The 14,269-nt window shown below is 36.5% G+C and overlaps 1 protein-coding gene across 3 annotated transcripts; it reads left to right on the top strand.

Moving 5' to 3' along the window:
• The first annotated feature begins 26 nt into the window (after positions 1 to 26).
• Positions 27 to 13,041, top strand: FNDC7 (fibronectin type III domain containing 7). 3 transcript variants are annotated; one of them, XM_040566163.1, is made up of 13 exons: positions 27 to 740; positions 1,215 to 1,233; positions 1,801 to 2,058; positions 3,917 to 4,171; positions 4,873 to 5,133; positions 5,641 to 5,898; positions 7,308 to 7,562; positions 8,253 to 8,510; positions 8,943 to 9,194; positions 9,935 to 10,189; positions 10,740 to 11,000; positions 11,658 to 11,687; positions 12,183 to 13,041. In XM_040566163.1, the coding sequence occupies exons 1-13, from the start codon at positions 675 to 677 to the stop codon at positions 12,218 to 12,220; spliced, it is 2,466 nt and encodes an 821-aa protein (XP_040422097.1). In that variant the 5' UTR covers positions 27 to 674; the 3' UTR covers positions 12,221 to 13,041. The 3 variants fall into 3 exon arrangements, with proteins under 3 accessions (XP_040422097.1, XP_040422096.1, XP_040422098.1); XM_040566162.1 differs by lacking the exon at positions 12,183 to 13,041 and having other exon boundaries at positions 11,658 to 12,160; XM_040566164.1 differs by lacking the exons at positions 9,935 to 10,189; positions 12,183 to 13,041 and having other exon boundaries at positions 11,658 to 12,162.
• Positions 13,042 to 14,269: the final 1,228 nt, after the last annotated feature.

The following is a 14,269-nucleotide window of genomic DNA, read 5'->3' as shown; positions in this document are numbered from 1 at the left end:
CCTGGCCCGCCGTGACACTGCCCTCTCTGTAGTCCCAAGCTACAGCTCCTCTGCCGGGCTTCCCCGTAAAAACGCCCCCCAGACTCTCTGTAGAAAGTAATCCGACACAGCCCTGTCGGTTCACAACAAGATCCCCTTTCCGAGCCCGTAAAATCAGCGATATGAAGTTTTAACTTGAAGTTGCAAAGGCCGTGTTGTAAAAAATCCCAGAAGGAGTCAGAAAAACTGGGGAAATGTCTGTTTCTCTTCGCACAGCACAAGGGCTGAGGGACAATAAAGCTGGTACAACATCTTTCCACTCAAAATATGACGAGGGGTTAATTCCAGACAGAAAAAAGGTGCTTGTAAGTGGATAAAAATAGCAACAGTGAGCTGAACAGCAAATTCCTAATTTGTGTTGAGCTTAATTACTTCATGTATCATGTATACTCAATACAGAAACTGTATCTTGAAGAAAAAAAAAAAAAAAAAAGAAAAAACACCTGCCTGCCTAAAAGTTCCATTCTGTGTGGGACTCACTTCCTGTCACAGAGGAGGGCCTAACCTAAGGCAGCCTGCCCTCATCCCCGCGAGTAAACCCACCTGTGGCCACAGTGCTGCTGTGAAATATTTCCAGTCATCACAGGCATCGGCTTGAACTCATCCAAATGTGAAGCCTGGAATAAAGTTCTGTCATGATGTGCGGTTCAAAAAGTCAGTCATTAGTATTCCTTGGACTGGTTTTCAACAGCCTAGAAATGGTGAGTGCAACTAATTTTCTTTCAAAATATTTTTCTAGAATGATACTGTGCTCTTTGTAAAAGTAAACTAAAAGCTAGAAGCTATTTGATAGAGACTATCCCACTTCCACATTCATATTTTGTTACTGTTACCCTTATGCAAATATTTACAAGTGACTGGCTAGGTTTTGAAAATAAGGGTCAAACATAAAATAGTATTTTAGGGTCCTTTCAAAGTCTGTCAGCAAGTGAACACTAAATCAACAGGCAGATTCAGAGAGGAAAATGAAGTAGTATAATCTGCACATCTGTACCATATCTCACTGGTTGTACAAACTGTCTGTGCTTAAAGAATTGGAACAAATACATCACATCAGTAGGATGTGCTAAAAAGTGTCATGTTTTAAGCTGTTACTAATATTATCAGGAGTTTTTTAATTTCCTAAGTAAAATATTTCACTTTGTATTTCTAATTTTTTACATCTTCTTTTTCAGGTTTTTTCATCTAGCACAGGTAAATCTTCAAAATGACATTTTGTTTGTGCATGCTTATTTTTGAATGGCTATGAAGTTTCTGATATCTAATAAATTCTGTAAGTTTTCACAGTTTTATAAACAAAAAAATGTTTTCAAGTTTGATTGAGTTTCAAAAAAAGTCTATGTTGATATATTTATAAACTTGAAATCTCATTTTGAAGAGACCCAGTTCTGTTGGACACTCGCACAAAGATTCTCACAGGCCACTTATGCCATGACATTGGTATTATCTCCTAAGCACTAAATGTTTTTAATATTTTGTGGCATTTTATACTTCCTACAATCTCACATTTTGTGCCAACAGCTCCTAGTGCCTTAAGCATGCATGCTAACTAGTTTAATGCAAGGAATGCAAGACTGCAAGGAATGCTTTTAGAATCAATTCATTCTCTAAGAAGGGTGATAGTACATGTTTCTACATATATTGAACTGTTAGAGTCTTGTTCGAGCAAGAGTTAGATTTACTGATTTTCTTGCTAGAGTTAGATTAACTGAAATGTTTTTCTGGTTGTGATGTTTTTTTTTCTTTCTTTCTTTTTTTTAGGTTTCTCTATGTCTATATGTGATGTGACATCAAGAAGCATTTATCTCAGATGGCCCAAGGTTTCAGGAGCCTTTTCCTACAGAATCACAGCTACAGCTGTGAATACTGTAGGCCATTCTTTACTGGCTCATTTTAGTGATGCTACATTTACAGGCATGCTAACTTCATTAATTCCCAATACTGTTTATGCTATACAAGCAGAAGCCATTGACAAGAATGGAATTATTCTGGCTGAAACACAGATTATGCAGTCAACAGGTTAGTAAGAGAACCTACATGAAATATGATTTCCATTGACCTCTGTAGCACTGGAATTTCATCCCTGGTGTTTATTGTACCTGTAGGGAATAGCTGCCATTCCTGTTGAAGCCTTTTGTTGGTCCTCATACCGAGTTCAGTAGTAGCATGATTAGCTCATTTTCCCCTCTTCTTTTTTTCATGCATGTTTCCCTAAGCTGCCACACACAGCTCGCTCAGATTGCAGCTTTCCAAATCATCCACCTTCTCATTACAAATGCAGATGTGAAGCTGGATACATTTTTCAGTACTGATGCTGATAAATTATATTTTTGTTTCATTTGCAAAAGGACTTGTGGCATAAAGTCATTGATGGATAGTGAAAAATCTACAAAAAACAATTTCCTTTCTCATCTCACCGCTGAACTGTAATTGAGAAAACAATCTGTCGAAATTCTGTTTTTAAAATACTTCTAACTCATAATTTTTAGACATAGACATTATTTTTATAGTAGAATGTTCATTATAAAAGGAATTGTTACAATAAAAATTAAGCATCAAAATTAAAAAGTAGCAGTGTTTATGCTGATAAATATAAAACCCCTCTAGTGATAGATTAGTTATCTGAGAACCGATGTTAATGACTCACGGTCTATAATTTATTTCTGATATAAATCATATGCTATATATTGTCTACTTGACCTTTGGGCAAGCAACTCTCTTAGATTTGCATAAGGGTTTCCTGCACATATTTTTTAATGAGTTGCTTATGAAGATAATTTATTAAAAGGAAAAATAAGATCATAGCATGGTAGCTGACAATTTGCCCAAAGACAGAGAAAGACACACCTGCAAATGTTCCATAGGTATCATGATATAGAATGTGTTACCATTTTTAAGAGGGGGCAAAAGAGGATGTATGACTGTAACCAAATGAGAAAATGCTTGGGTCTAAGAGTGCAGAGATAATGCTCAAGGTTTGTACACCCATGCCTAATATTTTCTGCGATCTCGGAAATCCCCAATTAGCTGCATTGCTACAAGTAATTTTGCCTCAAGGAGCACACTGATGTCCCAAATACGTGGCCATTTCAATAGTGATTTCAAGAGTACTAAAATATTTTCATTGGAAGATTAAAGATGATGTAGAATACCTGAAAATTACATGTGTTTTGTTAATGTTCGTTTACACTTGTTTTAGACCTAGTGCAGGATCATTTGTCTTTGAGGTATGCAGCGTCTTTCATATGAGGAGAGGCTGAAAGAGTTGTGACCATTCAGCTTTGAGAAGAAAAGGCTCAGGGAGGATCTCAGCAATGTGTATATACTTACTTGACAGGAAAGAACGAGGGAACCAGACTTCTCGGTAGCACCCATAACAGGACAAGAGACAGTGGGCACAAATTCAGACACAAATTCCATATGAAGAGGAGAAAACAGTTTTATACTGTGAGGGCTGTCAAACACTGGAAAAAGTTGTCCAGAGAAACGGTGGGAAAGACAAGCAGACCTGTATAACATGAAAACCCTAGAAAGCCACATCCTCCCAAACAGTACCTATCAATCTAATTGATGCAGAGTCTTTCACCCTTGAAAGACAAATGTGTGTCATACCAGTAGCAAGTCTTCTAAGAGTTCCCAAATATTACAGTTTTCAGTAGTCATTGTACTGCATGCACTGAAAAATATCTGTTTTATTTCCTGAAACAAAAGTAAACACTGTACTATTTAACTTTTTAAAATTGAATAATAAATTTAAAACATTAATAGAAAGTGTAGACCATTTGTTCTGATCAGTCTTTGTGCAATGTTCAGAGCACACTGTTTTAGAGGGCTGAGTTCCCCAATGTCAGCACATCTATTGTTATTTCTGTTTTAGCTCCAGACATACCTGTTATTGATCAGGCTTACTCAAAACTTAGCAACAGTATCACAGTGGAATGGAGAGCGGTACCTGGAGCTACTGGTTACCTACTGTCTGCACAAGATGGAGATTCCTGCACTGAAACTATAGTCACAAATTCACTGGGTACAGTTATGGGATTGAAACCTGCCACCTCATACAGAGTCACTATCAGATCTATAAATGCAGGAGGAAAAAGCCAGCCTTCACCTTCCAGAAAAGCAAAAACAGGTGGACTTTACTTTTATTTCAAATTCTTTAATATTATACTATAAAGCACTCATGGAAGCATCCTAGCTTAAATATATATATAGTATAACTTAAATATATATTTTATATATATATGGAACAAAAAAGAAACAGTGTAGCCCAGAAATGTACCAGTACCACTTATTATAATTTTGTATTTTAAATTGTATTGAGCATACTCTCCTTGCAGTTTTTGAGGACTAGAATTTGACTGACTTAATGAGCAGGACATGAGTCTGACTTGGTGGTTTGCTTTCTGACATTAAGTTAAATGTTTAATAAAGAAGTTTTAATAGAGTCTGTATGAATATACCGATTTTATTTTAACAGAAGACACATCCTGAGAGAATAGAATACATGAAAAAACAAAGTACAAAATAATAAGACAGTGCAAAACTTAAGTGATGGGAAATACAGTATCTTAGTGATTTTCATTCTTCTGCACCCTCTGCTTTCATGCATTGTATGTGAGTTTCTTTCACTTTACAAAACCTGTTACATAATGGATCTACTAAATCAGTTTCCTGATTTATTCTGTCAATCTTGCACTAATTTGTCTTTCTGTTGTTGTTATTGTTTTAATAATTTGTTGATTTTGTATTCTGTGTATTCGTCTGTAATTTGGACCTTCTAAACTGTATTACTAGCTAACTGAAAGCTAAATTGATGTTCTTTCTCAACAGTCCTGGCTGCTCCAGTTCTGTCTGTTAGTTCCCTGAGCTGTGACTCCATTGCAGTGAGCTGGAAAGCTGTGTATATGGCGGCTGGATTCTCTGTGTCCCTGATGAGATCGGATGGTTTGGGCAGAATGCTGAAGCAGAACACCACCAATACTTTCTTCGTATTTACAAATTTAGATCCTGGAACTCTCTATACTATCAAGGCATATGCCTGGAATGCCAATGGGCTTCCTGGAGATGATTTCACATACAACCAAAGAACAAGTAAGAAATTTTATTTTCTAAAACTAAGTAAGCATTAAAAAAAAAAAGATTTACCAAGAAGAGTTTGTGTGTGTATGATTGAGTTATGTTTTTCAAAGATACATTGGGTAGATTTTCATATCGTGTAAATCTTAGCCCATCTCAAACTTCATGGAAACCAGATAGTGTGGCTATGTCTAATGAGTATTACTGAGGCAAACATGCCATTAACTACCACTGAAGATTTACAGGCCTGGGTAAGGATTACACAAGCTTAAACTGTTTGGGGGATTTTTCTAACTGCGAACAGCAACTGTTCAAATAAGGCAAGGAATTTCAACAGAAAGCTTTATGTCAGCGTACAAATAGAATCATTTATTTAGAAAATTATGTTGCAACTTTAATATTAACAAGGGTAAGGTGTGCACCACAAAAAATTGTACTTCATTTGCAAGTTCTGAAAAACTTCATGTCTGTAGGCCATACGCAAAGTTGTACTTACAATTATTCCCAATTGATATACCATAGGTCCTCAGGCACCAGTGGATGTTCAAGTAGTTTTCAGTAGCGGTGCTTTAAGAGCTGTTGTTTCTTGGATGCCAGCAGAAGGAGCTCTAACTTACAGTGTGACAGCCTCCAGTGGACTCCTGAAACTGAAGTGTAGCACATCGTCTGCCTCCTGCGTGGTACCGTCACTCCAGTGTGGATCTGAATATTCTGTTTCTGTCACAGCACATAATGATGCTGGATCCAGTAAACCTACTGATGCAGTAAGCTTAAAAACTAGTATGTGAATCATTGATTCTTACATAGCTTATGGCATTTTAACATACGTTTCTTTAACTTCAAATGCTAGTCCAGTACAATTCATGATTCTCAAATAGTTGTTTCTGCTTCTGAACTTTGCGCATGAACTATACCATATACTTTTGTACTAAGGGGATAATAGCCTAAATTTTCTCCATATTTCTGTGAGAAACTTACATCAGGGTATATATTGTTAGCTGAAACAATAAGCCTGCATTTTCCTCCTACCAGAAGTACTTGTTCTAAAGTCAATTTTCTGAGTGTAAAACTAAGGAATAGCAGATCTGTTCCAAATAGATCGTGAGAAGTCTGTGAGGAAATAGCATGGAGGCCTTAGGCTGTGCTCTAGGCTAGATTTAGTTGCAACTTAGAAAGCAGGTTAACAAATAACCACTCCCAGCTAAATGGTGCCATGAAACTGAATTCAGGTAGTCACAGGCTGTTTGCAGGTTGCAGCTTTGTCAGTACAAAAGATTGCTAGTCTCAGCTACTTAGCACCACTGCCATGTCACAGATTTATGCTTCCTGATCTGTTAGATGAATGGCTCATGCAAGCAAGACCTAAACCATTTTTGTTATGTGCTATCTTAAGGACAGAACTTAATTTACTGATTTATTTAACGTTACTTGTCTCATTCTGACCTCTCACTGTATCAGTTAGAGATCACCCATGTGAGCAACTCAGAAGTAGTTCTAATGGGATGAAAGCCTTTAGCAAGAGACACTTTTAAGCTGTGGGCTGTAATCTTCTCAACCAACGTTGCTTCAATTAGATCTTTTATGTTCTAGTAGCAGCAAGCTATACTTTTTGAACCAGGAGAGGAAAGAAAAATGTTATTTGAGGAAACAAACAAACAAACAAGGAGTTAGAAGTTTATTGTGAAATTTTGGTATGACACCAGAAATGAAACCTGAGCAAAAGACTCTTCTACGTCAGACAGAGTCAGTGAGTTTCATATCAGTATATAAAGTGTTTTCACATAAAGGTTTCTGGATGTCAACAGCTATTCAAGATATTATTCTCGTTTTCATCCAAAACTGCTATTTGTGAGCACAGAATGTGCCAATTCCTTTTCAAATACTGACTAGTGTCTCTTTTTCTTCACGGGGGCTCCTTAAGCAGGTCTCTTTTATGTAAGGGATGAAGGTAAGATCTGTTTTGTTCTGTAAAAATCATACTACTTTTCATCTAAATGTAAGTAGCATCCTCTGTAAAGAGGTATGAGTTGCTTTTTTTGATCAAGACAATGCTAAATGTCCAAGCTGAGTAGAATAATTCTGTATATTCCTCTATTCCTGATTTTACTTTTTTTTTTTCCATAAAGTATAACTTAAAAATATTCTGATGACAATTCTTTTTTCTTTCTTTTCATTTTTATTTTTTTCAGTCCCTTGTGCACCAGGAAATATATCAATTAAAGAGGATGAACCTGGCAACTTGTTGGTATCATGGTCCAGCGTCAGTTTTGGCCATTATTATGTGGTTTTTGTGAAGAGTGATGATGGCTTGGAAGTGCACTGCAACACATCACATACTCAATGCCATTTCCAATCAGACTGCGGTTTCACCTACTTCATTAGTGTCTTTGCATACAACAAGGCAGGGCAGAGTCCTTTAGGTGATGTATTCAATTACACCACTGGTAAGTATTAATGTATTCTTGCAAATTCATTTTGGATCCGTTAACTGTATTTATGATAGAGCTGACTGGACTTTTTTTGTTTGTTTGTTTTTGTTTTTTGGAAGATAATGACTTGAACTATTTTTATTCAATTTGGGGACAAAACACACAGAAGTTGGCAGAGAAAAATAACCACTTCACCTTGCAGTTGATTTTAACTAGTCAAATGCAACATACTTACAAACTTGAAGATAGCTTTACCTTCTACAAACATTAGACAGGAACGTATGAACAACACACAGTCCTGGGATGACATTTGAATTCTAGCCCTGGATTTTTTTCTGTTGCCTTGAGAAGGATGTACAAAAGTGTTAAACTTCTTTAGAGATGGTTTTCATATTTGGAAAACTAAAAATAACCAGTTAAATGTGAAGAACATTGTTAGAGTTACTTAGAATTTTAATGTTACTTGAAGTTACTTTAATGTTACTAGAGTTACTTGGAATTTTAAATCAAGGACATATATAATTCTATGTATATATAAATACTGTGTGTTACATTAGAATGCCCTCTATTAAAGGAGGGATACAAAATAAAACACTTCTGGAGATTTAAGATATGAAGCACAGAGGTAAATGACAAAACACTGTTCAGTTTAATGCCCGGTCACTGTTCCTGCTAAAGTTTCCACCTCTTTCTTGCCTCTCCCAGCACCTTGCTGCCCCAGCGACTTCCATGCTGTCCTGGTGGCAAGTGACACCGTGGAGGTGACCTGGGCTCCTGTCCGCGGTGCTGAACTGTACGAGACAAAAGCTGCTGAGGGGAGCAGTGCTGTGCTCTGCAACGACACCGCCATGGCCTGCACCTTGTCTGCTCTGCGCTGCAACACCATCTACAACATCACTGTTTACTCATTCAGCGAGACCAGGGGCAGCAACACATCATGCACACCTAAATATGTGGCAACAGGTATTATGATCTTTCTTATTTTCCTTTAGAAATAATTAGGCTACGATGATTAATGGATGAAAAAAATTAATAGAGGGTGAAAAAAATTAATAGAGGGAGTGCTAAGTTACTGTAACTAACCCAAATGAAAAAGCCTACTGGAAATATTTAAAAATATATTGTAATTGGGGACCTTAAAAGGGGGTGGATTAAAAGCTACTCAATGCTCCAATTTTTGAAACTCAGATTTACAATTCATCTCTCTTTTTCTATGCAAAATACTTATATTGCTCTTTCTCTCACAAGTTCTAAATTCTCACCAGAAGTAACTCCCTAAGGATTATATAGTTTTCTGAAGTAGTCTGTCAGTTCTCACTGGAAGGTAATTTTCATGTGTAATTGATTTAGTATGCATAAACAGTGTTTAATAACTGTTAATATGAAACTTTTCAGCTCCCTGCAGTCCTGAAATTAAAAATATCTCAAAGGAGGCTCTTTCTGTAATCACTGTGCACTGGCAGTCTAACAAAGAAGCTACATATACCGTAACTGCACGAGGAGAAGCTGGACTTTGGCATTGCACAAGCTCTGGAAACTCCTGTACCCTAATTAATCTTCCCTGTGGATCTGCTTTCTCTGTTAGTGCTATAGCAAGGTCACAGGTGGGACAGAGCTTACCCAGCTACAGTGTTCCTTTAGAGACAGGTAGGTGGGAATTGTAAAATATTTAGCATCTTGACATTAAAATATTTCTACTCTGTTTATATTTTTACTTTAATTACCACACATGTAAATTATATTTTCTGTTGCTGGATGTCTTCTGCTTAAACGTGTTTGTGTGAGAGAGAGAGAGAAGGGCACTTGACTGATACTGAGAAATGCAAGTGCAATCAGTTATCATTTGTCACAGCTAACAACTATAGTAATATCATCCACTAATATATTGCATAAATTCCTTATCAACATTTTGTTTTCTAATATTGCCAGGAGAAGCAATAAGGTGGTGTCCACCCCAACAAATGAAACAGTCTGAAGAACAGATTAAAGCACATCTCACCACCCTTCCTGCTATTAATCTGTTAGCACAGTTTTGTCCTATATTGTTTGCCCAGATAATTCCCAGGCATAGTTGTGGGATAAATGTAGGCCAGTGTCAATTTTTAGCAGGCAGTTTGTCTGTTAACAGTCATTTCATTTTGTAAAGAAAGAAAATTTAAACAGAGACAGAGCTAGACTGAGTCATATGACTTGACGGGTAAAGATGGACCCTGCTTAAACAAACTATAGGTACAGCCTGAGACTGTTTTTCACTATGCTAATATAGAAAAGTATGCAAGCTTTCATTCCTTCACTCTTCAACATGTAATACTGTAGTAGCAATGCCTCAGAATTATTTCAGTTCTACGAGTAAAAAGCAGAAATTAATTTTTTTTTTTCTTTTTAAGCTCCTTGTTGCCCTAACGACCTGACACTGACTCAAGTGACACAGTCTGTAACAAACATCAGCTGGTCTGCCGGGATGGGTGCTCAGACATATGTAACAATGCTGGAGTCTTCAAAAGGATGGGCAAAGTGTCATACTCTTCAAAACTACTATCTCCTGGGATGCATCACATGTGGCACCAACTATACAGTATCACTGAGAGCAATCAGTGAAACTGGTTTGACATCCAGTTGCACATATCAAGGATACTCTTCCAGTATGTAAATAATAAAAGCAATTGGGAAGACCTAATATAAAACTTGGTATAGCGTTCCTCTCATACAAATAGCGAAGCTGAAATTCAAGAAATAGTTGATACACTTGCAGTTCCCTCTTTTACATAAATGCACTTTGGATTAATTTCACATATCATTCAACCCCTGCTCTTATAACTGTTATCAGGGGCTATATAAAGAAGTTTTAATAACAATGTTCTAGAACCAAATATTTAATTATGCTACAGCATAATTAAAATCTGGAGTCCACAAAAGGATCCTTGCCTTTCTAGGTAGCCCTAGAGCCTCCCTGAGACAGGCAAGAGCAACAATACTCCAGTGTATAGAACAAGTATCGAATTCCAGCTCTATAATATGAGTCTGATAGAACATTTTCTTCCCTATTCAATATTATTCTGGCTTTCTGCTAAATGCTAACTGCTCATTGAAATGCTGGTATTTAGTGTGGTAGTAATGTCACATGATATAAATGCACTATAATGTATTGTGGGTTTACAGATAAGGTTATTGATATATTGAATGTCTTATTAGGTGCTTGCTGTCCTTCTGGAGTGAAGCTATACAGAATTGGCAATAACGGTATCCGGGTGTACTGGCGAGCTTCTGCAGAAACCAAGAGCTACAATAGTGATTTACGTGGTTCAAAAGGCAATTTCACCTGTACTCCTAGCTCTGGGCGAAGTTACTGTGATATCACTGAGATACCTTGTGGGGATGTCTACACACTGGTAGTATCTCCAGTTACCGATAAGGAGCCAAAGCTTACATTTTGTCCTAAGAAAATATATTCAGGTAAAATTTAAATTAATTGAACAATATATTTTTGTCAATACACGCTAGATTGTTAAAATGTAATCAGAAGTTATGTGAGTAAAGGCAGCACAAACTAGAACTTTTCTATTCTATTGTTGACTCCAGAGTAACCTTTATGGGTGCTATCACGCAGTATCTGTGACTGGAGCTTCACAGGAATATTTTGGAATTAATGCAAAAAAAGTTTGTCTCAATGCATTTCTTGCATAAGGATCACTAGCACTTATCTACACAGATGCCTCTCAACTGGATCATTTCTCTGCATAGTGAATGCAGAGAAGTTAAGTTTCAGTTGGGATAGTAGTGGTTAGACTACAGAAGCAAGTAAATGAGGATTTTAATTGATTTGTTTTATACTGTTATTGTTTGTGGAGAAAAAAAAGAAATCAAGAACTTTTATGAACCGCTCCTAACTGGATAGGAGGTATTATACATAAAAATTGTAGTAGTTTGTAGTAGTAATAGTTGTAGTAATTTCCTTGGGATTCCTTTCCCAGGACATAAATTTAAACTATTATAACTACATTTATCTGATGAAAACGCACAGTTGAGTAACATCGACTACATTCTACAGCCTACTGTTTTCCAGTTTACAAGCTGGTATCTAACATCCATACCACTTTCATATCATTTCAGTAACCTGTTCTGGAAGCTCTGTTGGAATGGGTAAGAACACACAGCACATTCATTCCAAATTCATGATGTTTGTAAAGCTTATTAACACTGTGACCCCAAATAAGTTGCAAATAAGTTATATTGGATAGTTAAGGCTTAGTGTTATGCAGGGTTCTCTCACCCCTATCTTATAACACATTATTTAAAAAATTGTTACCTACATTATTGCCTTTATAGTATCATGCCATTCTACCCTGTCACATGACATTTACTGTTTATCTAATAGTACATAACAAAAGGCAGGCTTCTGTAGCACAACCATATCCAATTACAGATTAAACTAGGTAATAAACTCTGGTAATAACTCTATTAATAAACTCTGGCTATGACTTACCTGAATCTATTCTACCTTGTTTTGCAAGTGTTTCAGAGTAGTCTTGTGCTTCATTTCTTTATGTAAAATGCCAAAAACAGTTTCAAAAGCTTTTCCCTCAACAGCTGCTTTACTCTCATTGAAATCATCTTTATTTCTGAATTCTGTTACAGTGATTTATAGAGGAAAGAACAATGCAGAACATGTCTAGATGGAAATTCTGGTTCAGACAAGGAGGTAAGTTCAAAGAGTCCTAAGATTAGGATGTTGTTTGCTTTTTTTCAGCTGCTTAAATCTTTGGGATTGAAGGGATAAACTTCACTAATTCTATCAAAGTTATTTGTTTAAATCCATCATATTTACCTCATGTTGCCTACTCCTGCTATCAACACTCATTTGTCCTCTCCTCCAGTAACCCATCTTTCGCTTCCTTAAGCCTTTTCTACTGATTTTATAATCCCCCATCAGAGGAACCCTCCACCAAAGACAAACGGATCAAGCTACTCTCCAGTACTCAATTGCCTTGTCTTTCTCCCATCTAAAACTACTCAGTCTCCCACAAAGTACTCATTTTCTGGGCAAGTTACTGTCCTGGTCTCAAGGATGATCTCAAAAGGATGGTGAGAAGTCACTGCTGGCTTTTTTCTTCCCCAAGGTTAACTTCCTCTCTGCTGCTCTCCAAGAGCTATCTCGGATATTAAGGATGTTGCTAACACCATCCTCCCTATTGCTCTTTCCCTGAAGCTGGAAAGACGACATCTATGCTTAATTGCAACAGTCACAGCTGAAGACAGGGAGGAGGGAAACTGAACAGCTAGCTCTATCTGAAATCTAATCCGGAACACTCAATTTCAGCCCTAAACGATGAGATCATTTTTTAAATGCAGTTGGACATAGATAGAGATATTAGTTACCTTGAACTGTAATTTTCCCTGTAAAGCGATCAGTTTTAAAAGCTGTTCCAAAATGGTTACTAATCACTAAGTGCATTTTAGACCTAATACACTGAAGTAGTGAAGGCCAAAAGAAAGAGTAAAACTTAACTCATTTAAAAAAAAAAAGCAACAGTTTAGGTGCTCTCAAAACTATTTTGAGGCAATCTAAGGCAATCTTAATTTTAATTAAGAGTAAATTTCCTCTTTACAATTTTGAGGTGACTCATGAGGGTAAACAACAACCTCTTCAATCCATTTTCTGCTTTGTAGGTAACTAACAAACGCCATTTATTACTAACATTGTTAGCTTTTTTTTTTTTTAAGGCAGAACTTTTTCATACTCCACTGTGGTTACTTTTTCAGCCAACATAGCAAATATGATAAAACATGTTCAAGAGTTCCAGTTATACATAAAATTATTAAAAGATATTTTACAAAAACAGTCTTCAGAAAATTATGGAAATAAGGTTACCAAAGTCAAGAGGTTTGTTTGGAACACTTTTCAGGTTATAAATGCCATGCGTTGTGAAAAGTTTCCTTTCTTTGCAGAACACGGTTGTACTGGCTCAGTCACAGGTTCTGCTCTCTTACATTAAACCATCTCATAGGAATCTGACTCTTGAGTGTAGATGTCACAAGAAATCACATTGCTTCTTAGAAAATGATTTGCATTGACTGTCAATCAAGTCCTTCTTCAGAAAAAGAAGGCCTAAAATTGCCCTGCATTATTTAATAGTTGAAATTTCTTACTTGTTCGGGAAAAAAAGTTTTGTTCACAGTTTTCCTGTTATAAAAACACATTTTGCAACAGTATTTGATAAGTGACTGGATTTTCAAAAGTCTAAGGCAGTAAGTTTCTTTTGGAATCATCTTAAATTTAGACCACAGCTTTCCTCCTTTCATGTAAAGAATTTGGATACTTTTGTTCTCTAACAGGCACTTGCAGCTATCAAGGAAGTGCTCAAGCATGTAGCAGTTAGTGGAAGTCATCTAATTCTTTTAGCCTCCCCTTAAGATTTCCTGATGCTTTGTATACTGTTTTTATTATGAGTCTACAGTGATATTCAGCTTTAAATACTAAAACTACAAGCTCAGTAATATTTTACCAACATGTGAAGACAGATGCACACAAGTACTCCCACAAAATGCAATCTGATGTATAGCCCTGCTGTCCAGATTACTTTTTCCAATACAGAGAATCGAAATACCATTCCTAACATGTTCAGAAGTCAGATGTGCACAAGTAACTTTTTATTTACACCCATTCCCTGCATAGTTATGTGGCAATAGATGGATATAAATTGTTAGGGTCACAAAGCCTTCAT

This window comes from Cygnus olor, chromosome 8 (assembly GCF_009769625.2).
Source record: "Cygnus olor isolate bCygOlo1 chromosome 8, bCygOlo1.pri.v2, whole genome shotgun sequence".
Classification (NCBI taxonomy): domain Eukaryota; kingdom Metazoa; phylum Chordata; class Aves; order Anseriformes; family Anatidae; genus Cygnus; species Cygnus olor.
Note: the sequence above shows the minus strand (reverse complement) of the source record. Positions and strands in the feature narration are given on the sequence as shown.

Bases quoted from the DNA above. Each gene is read 5' to 3' on its own strand.
- FNDC7 (XM_040566162.1), top strand. From the start codon at position 675: ATGATGTGCGGTTCAAAAAGTCAGTCATTAGTATTCCTTGGACTGGTT. The intron at 9,195-9,934 runs GTAGGTGGGAAT...TTTCTTTTTAAG, and splicing joins CAGTGTTCCTTTAGAGACAG to CTCCTTGTTGCCCTAACGAC. The intron at 10,190-10,739 runs GTATGTAAATAA...ATGTCTTATTAG, and splicing joins ATATCAAGGATACTCTTCCA to GTGCTTGCTGTCCTTCTGGA.